The 13,034-nt window shown below is 49.4% G+C and overlaps 1 protein-coding gene across 1 annotated transcript in view; it reads right to left on the reverse strand.

The window, feature by feature from the left end:
- ALK (ALK receptor tyrosine kinase) overlaps positions 1-13,034 on the reverse strand; it is a 690,816-nt gene that overhangs the window by 41,956 nt on the left and 635,826 nt on the right. The window contains exons 12-13 of the mRNA XM_055327701.1: positions 9,896-10,058; positions 993-1,143 (exon numbers count right to left, since the gene is read on the reverse strand). Coding sequence (XP_055183676.1) covers positions 993-1,143; positions 9,896-10,058 — 314 coding nt within the window. The remainder of the gene's footprint in view (positions 1-992; positions 1,144-9,895; positions 10,059-13,034) is intronic.

Below are 13,034 nucleotides of genomic sequence, written 5' to 3' on the forward strand. Positions count from 1 at the left end.
GACAGCTTACACCGCCAGGATCCTGTCTCCTCCAACACAGACAAGAGGCAAACAACTGGGATGCCCGGTGCCTGCACTGTTAGTCTTCAGTGGCTCATTCTCCTGGCTATTTTATTTTATTTTATTTTTAAAAAGATTTTATTTATTTACTTGAGAGACAGAGAGAGCGCACAAGGAGAGGGAGAGGGAGAAGCAGACTCCTTGATGAGCAGCACCCCCCCTGCAATGTGGGGCTCTATTCCAGGACCCCAGGACCATGACTTGAGGTGAAGGCAGCTGCTTAACCAACTGAGCCACTCAGGTGCCCCTCTCCTGGCCATTTTTGACCACTACTGGCTTTCTTCAGTCCTGTTGTTGGAGCGTGCCCTATTTCACAGGTGGATACCCCAATGGGGCCAGAAACCAGAATGGCAGGTTGTCTCTGGAACTGCAGAGGGTGGCAGTCGGGCTTGTCAGATGATGGGCTCTAAGGGGGAAAGGGGTGAAGGGCATAGGCCCCGAGGCCCAAGCCAGTGTGTGGCACAGCACAAGCAGGAGCTAGAGTCCTTACTCCGTGCTGCCTTGTGAGTGGCTTTGGAAAACTCCCTTCCTTTCTGTACTCTCAATTTTCTCATCTGTAAAATAATAACAGGGCTAAAGATGATGGTGCCCTAGCAAAGAAGTTTAGGAAAATGGGTTCAGCTCGTAGTCTGCTGAGAAGAACAACCATTTGCCCATTCAAGTAGGATCCGGTACTTTAGTTTTAAGGGTCATTCTTGAAACCCATGCCTCAGCCTTTGTCCCTGTGGGGCTGTGAAATCCCAACAGCCATACCATCTTCTTTCTCATACACCCCAATGGGCCTAGAGGGGCATTTGCAGGCAGAAGGAGGGGGTGAGTCCTGCCATCTGTGACTAGGAGCTCCCAGGAAAGTGTCCGGGCATTGATGCCCTCAGGGGGGCTGTGTGGGTCGTGGGTGGTGTGGAGGGGAGGTCCCCACTCCTGGCACTTACGCTGGGGCAGGCGTCTTCCCCCTGCTGCCCAACCAAGATGTACAGTGTGTCGCCTTTCTCAAGATTGAAGATGCCCAGCACAGACACGCCGTGGGACCGCATCATGGTGTTCTTCCCGCCTTTCCCACCAGCAGCTCCATAGCCTGAGATGCTGCAACACAACAGAGCACATGAAGACTGACTCCCCTCCAGCCTGCCCTGCAGCTACCCCTGGGGCTCAGTGTACGACCATTGTGGTCCTGAGGGTTCTCCCCCGCATCAGCCCCTGAGGCCGGCAAGCAGGCTTCTTCTTCTTCCCACAGTCAGGAGAGGACAGTCTGGTTTATAGAGGGATAAGCAATTGCCTCATTCCCAGGGCTAGGGAGGTAAAGAACTAGGACAGGACGCAAGAGAGAAAGAGAGGGGGGAGGAGGAGAGAGGGAAGACAGGGAGAGTCTGTTTAACGTGGAAGGTGTGGGGGTGATGATTTCCTGAACACCCGGGATGTCCCATTATGGTTTCTCTCCCTATCCAAGATCAAAGGACTCATGTGACCTTAGACAAATGACTTAACTTTCCTGTTCCACATCTGTAAAATGGGGACAATAAGAGAATCTACATTCTAGCAAGTGTGTATATGACATTAAAGGATTAAGACATGTAGCCACCTCAATTCTGTGGCTATATGTCTTAATCACTGAGGCTCAGAGAGACTAAGTAACTCATCTGAGGCCACACAGCCAGTCGGTGGAAGACCCTGGTCCAAACCCCCATCCCCTCAAAGAGGTCATTTTCTCTCTGACATGCTGCTGCCAGGCTTATCTGGATGTACGGCGAGGGTGGTCTGAGACGCTGCTGGCTCATCCTTGCTCCTGACGCAGAAATGGAGAAGGTGGCAAGGACTATTAAAAGAATGAGGGAAAAGGAAGGCTTATTGGTGACAGGAAAGCAGCAGAATTATTTTGCTCAGAGGAGGGAAGCCTGGGGCAGGGGTGAGGGGTGGTGGGGTTCCAGGGATGGTCTGTGCAGACTCTAGAGATAGCGTGTGGTCGTACCCGCCACTCCTCCCCTCGCCTTGGTCCTGCTCACTGTTTCTGGGGCTTCATCAGGTTGCATTGGGAAAGGATTTGAGAAAATCCTTTCAACCTGAAGATGTGGTTTGATTGGAAAACTGCTGCCTGAGACAGAGACTTCGTCCTGCCCATTTGTGCTACGGCTGAGAGGTAAGCCGTACCCTGCTCAGCCCTTCTGGCATCATTTGCATATTCATTTGCATCAATCTGCATACATTATGAATCATTCTGAACTCTTGCACATGATTAAATTTAGTGAAATTATATTTTAGAAGTTGTTTGTCCCTGACTCCTTTTTCCTCCTGACCCCTTCTTTCGTTTTTCTCCTGCTACCTCCGTACCCCAATGTGGACCCCAGCCCCCAGCCCCAGCTAGGTCCAGTCCTAGGAAGTCCTAGGAAGTGAGTACTGAATCATATACTGGGTGCTTTGTTGACTGTGTGCTTGGGGCAAGCTGGTAACCTCTCGGAGCCTCAGCTTCCCTACCAAGGGTAAAAATGAGGGCAAGGACCCCTGCCCTCATGAGAGGAGAAGTAATGGATTGGAAAAGACTGCACGCTGGTGCCAAGTGCAAGGTAGGAGTCTGGGCTGGGGCAGCTCTACAGAGTGGCTAGTGGAGCGTGGCCACCAGCTGTCCACAGTTTTACCTTCCTGTGTTGGCCTCGGCACCACATTTCCAGCCTGGACTGGGGACTGACTTAAAGCCAGAGGAGCAGGAAACCGCCTGCCAGGATTAATTGCAGGAGAAGCAGCGCCTCCCCCGTCAGCCCTCTGAGGCCTGAAATCCCACCATAGAGCTGCACTCCTTTGGAAGCTTCTAGTCGCTACTTACAATGCTGATCACCTCTGGAGTGAGCTCTGCCGCAGTGAGAAAAGCATGGGCATGAGTAGAGACAGACTCCGGATCCAATTCCAAGCTGTTACCCAAGGCCAGGAGTGGGTGAGGCACCTCCCTCCCAGGTGCTGACCCCATACCCCACCCTGAGAGCCAGGAACTTCTTAAATTTTGTGCCTGAGGCACTTTGCTTATCTCTCCTGGTCCTGGCCCTGCCAGCATTACTCATTAGCTGTGTGACCTTTGGGTGAATTATTTACCCTCTCTGAGTTCCAATTAGTTTCCTTGTCTGCAAAAGGAAGATGATACTATCTACCTTGAAAAATTGTTGTGATGATTAAATGAGATAATACCTACAAGGGACCTAATTCAGCCCCTGGAGGGTAGTCAGTGAGCAATATAGCGGCTGCTGTTCTGATGCACCCCTGAAGGTAAGCCTGTCTGCTCCTCTTCTGGGGTGACTTCTAGGAGGGGGAAGCGAGTGAGTGAATGAGGCCTGGATTTCTAAGAACAGGGCAATTGTTGGAGTGGGGTGTGGCCAGAGGAGCCTGAGGCCAAGGACCCACCTCTGTAGGGAACCGGCGGGGGCACAGGCGCCTTGGCACTTCTGAGGACCCCCTGAGTCCTACGAATCATGCTATACTAACTCATGCCAGAATAATAACCTCAGCCCGACTCTCCAAAGCGTCTCCCCCATCCCTTGTAAACAATTTATTTTTGATGGTTGACAAATGACAACAAATTAATATACCTGCCACTCAAGTGGGGAAAATGACTTACAGCGCTTCCAATTTACTGGAAATTACAAGATACTGTTCTTGACGAGCTGATGCTGTAAATTTTTTTTTTTTTGTTTTGTTTTTCCTCATCTCAATTCATGCCCCCTGGTCAGAATGGATGTTTATTGGGCTTGCGTTTTGTATTATTGACTGTGAGCCATTGTTACCTGATGTAATTGAGTTGTGAATCTTTTTAAAATAAAGAATTAGCAGCAAATCAAAGTGGCTGCCTGCTGGATTCTGAAATGCAAGGGGGCTAGTGTGCGGCACAGTGTCAGCGCCACTGCGGGGACATTGGAGGAGGACCAATGGGAGTGAGCCAACCCCACTTGGAGATATGTGAAGCACCCCCATTCCTCTCGTGTACCCAACTCTGGGCTCTGCCTCTACTTCCCAGTGGGACCTTGGATGAGTCCCTTCTCTCCTTTGAGTCTGGGTTTTCTCCTCTACAAAATCAGGGTGGTGAGACCTGCTGTGCCCATCCTAGCCCTCGGGGTTATTGTGGGAGGGTGTAAGCATTTGGTCAGTGGGAATTTCTGTTTAGATGCATAGTTGCATTAGCTAGATGGGTCATTGGAGCCATCAGGAGATACTGTTGGGGGTGGGTGGTAAAGGGCCAGTGGTGGAGGCACGTGCTTCTTGCAGGCCCAGCTCTGTTCTGGATCGCTCTAGTGAGCAAGGCTCATGGTTCGCTTCTTCCCCCAACCTTCCTGACCAGCACAGCCCTAAGTGCCTGGAAATATCAGAGCTGGAAAGGATCTCAGTAACCTCTCTCTACAACCCCTCCCTCTACAGGTAGGGCCACTGGAGAGAAGGGGAAGCACGGTTTCAAGGTCACGTGGCGTCAGTGGCAGTATTTGGACCCAAAGACCATGCTGCCCGCAGCCCATCAATCTTTGGGCAATCTCCCTGCCTCTGACTTTCCCTGCTCTGTGCTCCTCATGGTGATGGCTCTCTGCACAATTACTCAGGCAATTGATCATGCCTGTGACTCTCTTCTGCAGTTGTCTAGAACTTTATTGGCATTGTGGACTGTTTAACATCTTTGCAAAGATGGTGAAGCCCCGGAGTCTCCATGCTCTCTGCAAGTCCTGCGGTGCCTGGTCAGTGACCGGCACACAGTAGGAGCTCCACGGCTGTTTGTGGATTGGGTTGAATGACGGTGCCATCCAGCTGCACACACCGGTCCCTGGAGCCAGGTGAGGAAATGAGTGTCAGTGATGGAGACCATCAGGAACAGCTGTGGCCCAGGTCAGCCGGCAGGATTTGGTGGCTCCAGCTGGGACCCGGGACCTCTTGTACACTATGTCTGAGGAACAAGTGAACCATGAGAGAACTGCCATCAGGAGCTGTGGGCCGTGCTTGACAAATATTTTTATAAATGATCTGTGTGTGTGTGTGTGTCTGTGTGTGTGTGTGGCGGTGGACAGGATGGAGGGCTAGGAGGGATGCTGAGCCCTAGGGAGGCGGAACGGCAGGCAGCAGGGAGAAATGGAGGGATGGACAGGAGAAGAAGGCAGGGAAGGTGAGAGGTGGTCGCCGAATCTACCGAGTGGGCGCCATGTGGGGTGTGTCTCAGAGTCGCACAAAGTTCCCAGCAGTCTATCTCCAGCCGGTGGTGAGGCTGAGACTTCCACCTGCCCCAGCATCCCTGCCCTTCCTGTGTACCACTTTGGCCACCACTGCCACGGGCACACTCTAGACATTGCCACTTGGAGCTGTGACCCAGAAATCTCCCTTCGGCAGGTGCTGCTCTGGCTATTGCCCTAATCCTTGTCTGACCTTCTCCACCAAGCTCCTTGAGATGGTAACTGTTGGTCCTGTCCTGATTCCTCAGCTCCCAGGCACGGCTGTCATCAGGGCTCTACCTACACCCACCCCCTCTGCCCAGTCCTGCATTCAGGCTGAGGCCACCTCTCAAATGCTTCTGGGCCCCGTTGGGCCCCTCTGTGTGTGGCTCCCCGCCCTGGCTTAGCTCTTTAGGACTCTGCCCCGGCCGCCTTCCTGGGCTCTCTGGCCTCCAGGCTCGCTTCTCTCCCAAGCTGGCACCAGGGGGAGCCAATGGCATTTGGGATGAGAGGCTCCAGCCCCAGAGGCTGCTTCCTCCTCTTCTTTGTGGGCAACTCTATCACCTTCAAGACTCGAGCTCAAGCTCCATCTCCCTGGGGAAACCATTCGAGAACTCAGGCCCTTCCCCCCATCAGCAGTGCCTGATGTAAACCTCCACTGTAGTTGTTCCTACATCCCCCCGAAATGCTTTGTTTCTATGTCTAAGACCCATCCCCCCGCAAACACACCTCTGTCCTTGGTTGGGGCTCCTCGTAGGCAGAGAGTGGATCTTGTGCACCTTTACATACTTAGCGTCAGGCACAGTGTCCTACGATGTGCTGCATGTGGTCCACTGAGGTCTGGTAAGCAGGAGGGGCTCGGGTCTGGACACTGGGACATGTGTACTTGCAGGGAGGGAGAGCATCACTGTTTTGACAAAGGAAGTGGCAACTCCAGGGCCAGGGGAAGCCCAAGGCAGGAAAGCAGGGAGCTGGGGGCAGATGGGGTTTAGGTGTTGTCCCTGAGCCCCCTGAGCCCCCTTTAAAGGCTGTAACGGCTATTTCTGATGTTGACCCTGGATGAGGCTCAGTGCTTGGACAGCAATGCACATTGATCATATAACTTAGTATCAAAGAAGCAGACTGCTTTATGATTTGCTTTTTAGACCACGTCAAAAGGTCCCCAAGTCAAAATATCCATGTTGAGAAGCCCCTCAAGCCTGCTGTTTCTAGCTCCCCAGCCTCTTTTTCCTCTCCCTTTTTCTGGGTTTCTTCCTTTGTGGTGGTAGGCAAAGGAGTGGAGGGTGGGAGATGGACCCAGGATATCTGACCGGAGAAGAGCACACTTTTCCCTGTGTGCAGTCCTGAGGAAGGCCCCAGGCAATGATGGCCCCACCCTGGCATACAGTAGGCATATGGGAAGTGTCACCTCTCTTTCCTTCGACTCTTTGATCAGTAGTAAAGAAGTCACCTGGAACAGTAATAATGCCAGGCCTCAGGGAGCAGCCAGTCAGCGCTAACTGAGCACTCACACTCTTCCAGGAACAGGGTGAGGTCATAAGAAATGCTCCCACCCTTTCTTACCTTTTTCTCACCTCTTGAGAAAATATGATGTGTTCTCTGTTTTTCTCACTAGATCAACTGCACTTAATAAACAAGAATTAGTCAATATGGAGAAAAGGAGAAAAGGTCTTCCAGAAAGAGGGCTTCTCAACATGGATATTTTGACTTGGGGACCTTTTGATGTGGTCTAAAAAGCAAATCATAAAGCAGTCTGCTTCTTTGATACTAAGTTATATGATCAATGTGCATTGCTGTCCAAGCACTGAGCCTCATCCAGGGTCAACATCAGAAATAGCCATTACAGCCTTTAAAGGGTCAAAAACAAACAAACAAACAAAAACCAAAAAAACCCAACCAACCCTAGGTTTCAAAAACAACAGCAAAAACCCAATGTTTTTCAGTTTTGACTCTTCCCTTTTTGATACGGTGCTATCTCAGGCTAGTTTTAAAAGCTCTGTGGATCAAAATATCACCTTTGCCAACATTGGACACTTTGAAGCGTCCTGCCTCAATAGCAAGATGGCCCCTTGTTCCTGTTTCTAATGAGTATTCACCAGGCAATGCTGGGGGCTGCGAACTCTGTCTCAATATTCCAGAGAGAAATAGAAATAGTTTACTGATTTGGGTCGGGGTTCTAGCAGTGAAGTGTGGCAATATGTGGCAATTCATGCAGATCAGAAACCTGGCTAGGCTTAGATGTGGCTGTGGTTAATAAAAAAAAGGGGAAATGAATTAATCATCATTTAATAAGTACAATTTGTCTGCCAGGTGAAATCTTTCGAAGCATGAAGCCCCTCTGAAGAAGTCAGAAAAAGGTCCTTGGAAACAGAGAAGTCAGGAAGCACACTCTGTGGGATCAGTCTGTCCCTGGAGATGCTTTCTGGCCACTGCCTGATGCTCTCACTGCTCTGGCTGATTTCCTGGCCGGAGGGCCCGGAACACCTCGTGTGTGTAGGTGCTGTGTGAGGCCCTTGCATATAGCCTTCGCAACCAGCTGGGCAGATGCTAGCAAGCCCCGACCCGGCCTTTTACAGATCAAGAAACAGAGTCTCCAGGGATTAAATGACCTGCCTGAGTTGGAAGTGGTTCTGATTCATACTATCTCAGGGGGAGTGCAGCCCAAGAGTAACCCCTTACGTGGCACCTCCTATTTGTGGATCTTTGTGGGAGGGGCAGTAAGGGACTTTCAGCCAGTCTGGCTTGGGACTTGCCCTGAATGGGGATGGGACAGTGGGTCTTGTTGGGGGCTTCTCTGCTTTCTTCTCCACGTATACAAGGGGATCTGCACGGAGAGGTGGGCCGGCCAGTATCCCTTCAGGTGGTGCGTTCCCTCCCAGGCTTTCATTTCCAGACACTTCCAGCAGGTGGGTGGTGCATGATTGCTATGTCTACTTCCCTCCTTCCCTCTCTTGTTCCTCTTGTCCCCTGCCTGCCCCTCAGAGTCCAGGTGTGGGTTTCAGTGGAAATAATACACAGGCTTTGAGCCAGAGGACTCTGGGTCTAAATTCCAGCCTGTCACTGCTTGTGTGGCCTTCGATCTGTTGCTAAGCTGCTAACTCTAGTTTCCCCTATGGAAACGAGGGAATATCAAGAATCATAGCAATGACATCTGCCTCACTGTTATGGGGGAGAAATACTGAGGGTGAGTCCCCAGCAAACATTCATCTCCATCTATCTCTGACCTAGGGAACCTCAGCCAGGCAGAAGGGGAGACCTGGCCTGCTCAGGGTGGCAGGTCCAGGGGTGGCTGGGTCTCTTCCACCATTACTGGGGATGTGCAGGACCTAGAGCAGCTAATCAGATTGTAGCCAAACCTTGTTATTGCATTCCTGCCCAGGATGTCATTTAAAAAGCACTTAGGGCTCTCCCCGAAATGCATTTGCACTGAGGTCCCAGGAGTGGGACTGCCCAGAAACCAGGGCAACCTGAGAAGTTCCTTTCCTTTCTGGGGGGCTGATGATGTGCTGGCAGCTGGGGGCTGGGGGCTGAGGAAGGGGAAAGAGAGCTCACCTCCCACTGCGTTCAGCATCGGGGGGCGGGGGGCATCTGCACCAACACTTTCATGATGGTGCTGCTTCCGGTGTAAGCCTACCGTTTTCCCTGTGCCTCAGAAATCTGGGGTTGAAGGTGCTTTCTGGACTGCTCGTCTGTGGGGAGGCTCCTGACTCCCTGAGTCTCAGTTTCATAATGAAGACTGCAGTACTGGCCTTGCCCACAGAGCTGTGTGAGGACTAGATGCAAGGGTTCCACCTAAGTCCGTCATTCTCTGGGGGCTGCATCAGCATCCCCTGGAAACCCACTAGAAATTCATATTCTCAGTGAAGGAATGCATGAATACAACTAGCATGCATGAACACCCCTTCCCAACCTGGACCCAAGAAATGCCAGTATTTCATCATATTTGCTTCATTCAGATAAAAATGTTTAGCATAAAAATTTTCTTAACATTCCTATTCTTGGACCCCTCTCCAGACCTGCAAAATCAGACACTCTGCAAGAGGGGCCAGTAATCTGCATTAACCCGCCATCCCTGTCATTTTGATGATTGAGAACCACTCATCTGAGCCTTGGTGTCAGCTTCACTTATAAGCTAAGTGGCCCGTTGGAGTCAGGCCTCCCTCCAGCCTGGCCTTGCTCTGTGGAATATCGTGCAGGTAGGGTTGGGTGTGGGACAGGAGTTTGAGAACAGCTATTTTACCTGTGAACAGTGAAGATCCAGGAAAGGAGGCTCAAGGACAAGAGCATCATCTTTCCTGTACATTGTATGTTTGTTTCCCAAACATTTTACATGCACTGATTTGTGTGAACAGCATCAAGTAATATTCAAAGAGTCCACTGAAATTATAATTATTAGTGCTGAAGAATGTTCTGAAGCCAGCTCATTCAAGTACATCATCTCCACAAATAGTCTGTGAGCTCCTTGAGGACAGAGAACGCCTCTTTGCTGCCATATCCCATTAGCCCAAATCTCCCCATTTCCAGCCCTTATGCCCCACTATGGGCCAGTGTAAATGGCCTCTGAGCCTTGGTGTTCCCCAGGCACACTGAGGGCATGCACCCGCAGGCAACACCCCATCATTTCCAGAAGGGTGCATCTCCTCCTTGGCCTCCCCTTCTCCCATACGCACCTGTAGGTGTCGGTGGCTGGCACCTTCCAGGTCTGGATGCCCTTCAGGGGGCCCTCGCTCCCCACCACCACGCTCAGGTTGGAATTCCGGTAGGCGTTGTTACACTGGGCCTGTGTGGGGCCATGGGGCCCACTGGCCCCACACGTGGTGAACAGCCAGTGAACTGTGGCACAAGAGGAAAGGCAATCACTCACTTGGCCTGGCCCTCCCTCCTCCATAGGCTCCCCTGGGCTGCCTCTGAGCTGTCCCCTCCATGGCCCCAGACCCATGTTTCAGGATGGCACCCAGGCCAGGGCAAGAAACACTGATTAGCCATTCAAATTGGAAACTTCTGTCGAGGATCTACTATGTGCCAGGCCCTGGGTCAGGTATGAGGGGAGAGACACAAATGGAGCTGACTGATCCAGCCTTAAGAAGCTTACAGCCTACTAAAGGAGTCCAAAAGGGATGCAACTATCTATACCACAGGACTATAAGGAGAAAAAAAGACAAAAAACAAAAAGCCTCCCAGGGTTTGGCTAACACTGCACTTTGAGAGTTATCAGGAGGGAGAAAGACCCCATCAGGTAAGACAGGCATGGTCAGTGGCTGGGCCCTCTGCTCGTTTCTCACTGAGTCTGGAACAGTGCTGGGCAAACAACAGGTGCTCAATCTATGCTACTGTGACTGCATTTAACCTGCTCCCAAAGGTTGGACATACACATATAAGATCCTCTTAGCTTGGAGAAGCTCAAAAGAGTAAACTGGACATATACGTCGTCAGCTCCATGACACCCACCCTCATTGGCCCAGGGACCCAGCATGGTGGTAGGAGCAGGAAGCCTTGCACTCTTGGCTAGAGGCTCTGGGAAAGTACAAAAAAAATGGGGAAACAGGTCACATTTGTCTCTGGTGCATGCTCTCCTTTCCCAAGCCCCTCACTACTTCCTGGTGCTCTGTCTTCACCCAGAGCACCCAATGTCTTTATGTAGCCTTCTGGGGGTGGCTCAGGATCATTTAGCACACCCTATCCTTCCACTGCCACTGGGCCGTTTCCTTTGAAACTTTCTATCTTTGAGCCAGGCTGGATCTTGACGAATTATCAGATTTCATGTTGGCCGGAATTCTAACATTTTTATAACCTATAAAAACTTCTTAAAAATGTGTTCTTGATAAATCACTTTTACTTAAAATATAAAAATCTCATTATAAGATTGCAGAAATTATTTCCCTCTAAAGTAATTAAGTCAAATTCTACCTATAGAAAATTATGGAAAAATTAATTTGGTATACATAGTTTTGCTCACTAAAATGTTAAAGTGAACAATTTTTGAAGACTTTCAACTAATTTAATGATGTGGAAATGAAACCTTAATTTGGGTTGCTGATTACAAGCAATCAGATTGACATTACACTAGGTAGTTTTGATAATCTGAAAACTTGGCCAGTGTGGTGGGTTTTTGTGATACTTTCCTGACCCCAAGGTCAGGAGACCTAAGTTCTGGTTGAGATTCCAAAGCATATGACTATTCAACACTGCATATTCAACACTTTTCTTGGCTGGCTTTACTGTTTTGAAATGAAAGTGTTGATTTCTACTTGGTTCCTAAAGGTTGTTTCAAGGGCGAGAAGGTGATGAATCCATTCATGTTTGATGTGAATGGCTGGTTGTTAATTTTCTGATCTTTTTGTATTCTAAAGGGGGGTAACCTGTTAATTCAAAGAGCTAACTCTTTGAACTGAGGGCATTTTAGCAGAGCTGTCTTGGCCAGTTGCCCTTTTATCCTCTCCCGCACCCAAATCCTAAAAGTGGACTGTGCCCAAGTGGTGAATGGAAAAGGAAATGGATTTAGGGGCAGCCTTATCAATTATTGGTTGTGGGACTTTGGCAGAGCTCCTTAGTCTGTAAAAAGAGCTGGATTGGCATGAGGATTAAAGAAAGCAAGGGACATAAAAGGCCTTTGTAAAGTCCAAAACTCTAAAAATATGAGTTGTGTCAATGACTACTGCTATACCCATGGCAGGTGCTTTTCTCAACAATGTGAAATGTGGCCAGGGAAATATCTGTGAATATGGATCCTCCATCAGCAGCACCTATGGCGTTAAACTCAGTGACCTGAGGATGAGAATGGGGATGTGGGAAAAGACAATCCTGGAAAGGGAGTTGAAAAGTCCACTTGCTCCACATGATATTCAGCTCTTTGAAGCCTATACTCAGATCCAGTTTATGCCTTAAAGCAAGCATCCTGTGTTTGGGGAGCATACTTCTCAGTTTGGGCAGAAGCATGACAATTCACACAGTTAATTCAGTCCTGGAAATGAAAGAATATGTGTGTGTGTTTTCTTTCTTTTTTCCTCAAGAATGTGCTGAGGAAGAGAGCTAAAGGTATAGGTGTGGTGCCCTACCTGAGCATCTCCTCTCTGTGGAACCTACTTCTAACTTTGGTCTGGGTTAACATTGTTCTAAATGTCCTGAGACATTCCCAGAGATGCTGGACTTCTACTTCTTGGCGAAGTAGAGCATTTGGTGAGGTAGGAAGAGAATCATGGGCTTTGGATCAAGATGGGCTAATTTTTCCTATCCTGGATTTTGCTCCTGATACCTATGATACCTAGGGTAAATCATATACCTCTCTGAGCCTCAGTTTCCTAATCTGAACAAATCAAATTTGGACTTAGTTGAGACTATTAAATGATGACCTAAGCACAGTGCGTAGAATAACATCTGGCATTAGAGATGCATAATGAATACAGTTTAAAATTGCATAACTTCCTGTTCAATTTCTGTCTCTGAAGCAGAGACACTCAATTTCAAGATTTATGTTCCCATTCCACAGAAGGAGGGACATTGGGGCTGTTTCTCAATAAAGGGATTAGTATTTTCCCAACTCAGTGGACATATATTAGTCTCAGGTGGTTTCTGTACACAAAATTTTATTTTTATTTTCAGCCATTTCTGATGGGAAGTTCCAGAGAGAAAATTCTTTCTCGAGTGGATTCCATGGGAACAGGATTTGCCATCCCAGGTCAGACCCATGATTTATACAGCTAGAATTCTCTTGCTTTCAGCAGTCTTCAGGCATGGTGGTCTTCCCTGCTTCCTTGGATGGCCCTGACCCTCATAAATCTGCCCAGAGTTGCTTGGAATCAATTTATGTTT

The sequence above is a fragment of the Nyctereutes procyonoides genome, unplaced genomic scaffold (genome assembly GCF_905146905.1).
Source record: "Nyctereutes procyonoides isolate TBG_1078 unplaced genomic scaffold, NYPRO_anot_genome, whole genome shotgun sequence".
NCBI lineage: Eukaryota > Metazoa > Chordata > Mammalia > Carnivora > Canidae > Nyctereutes > Nyctereutes procyonoides.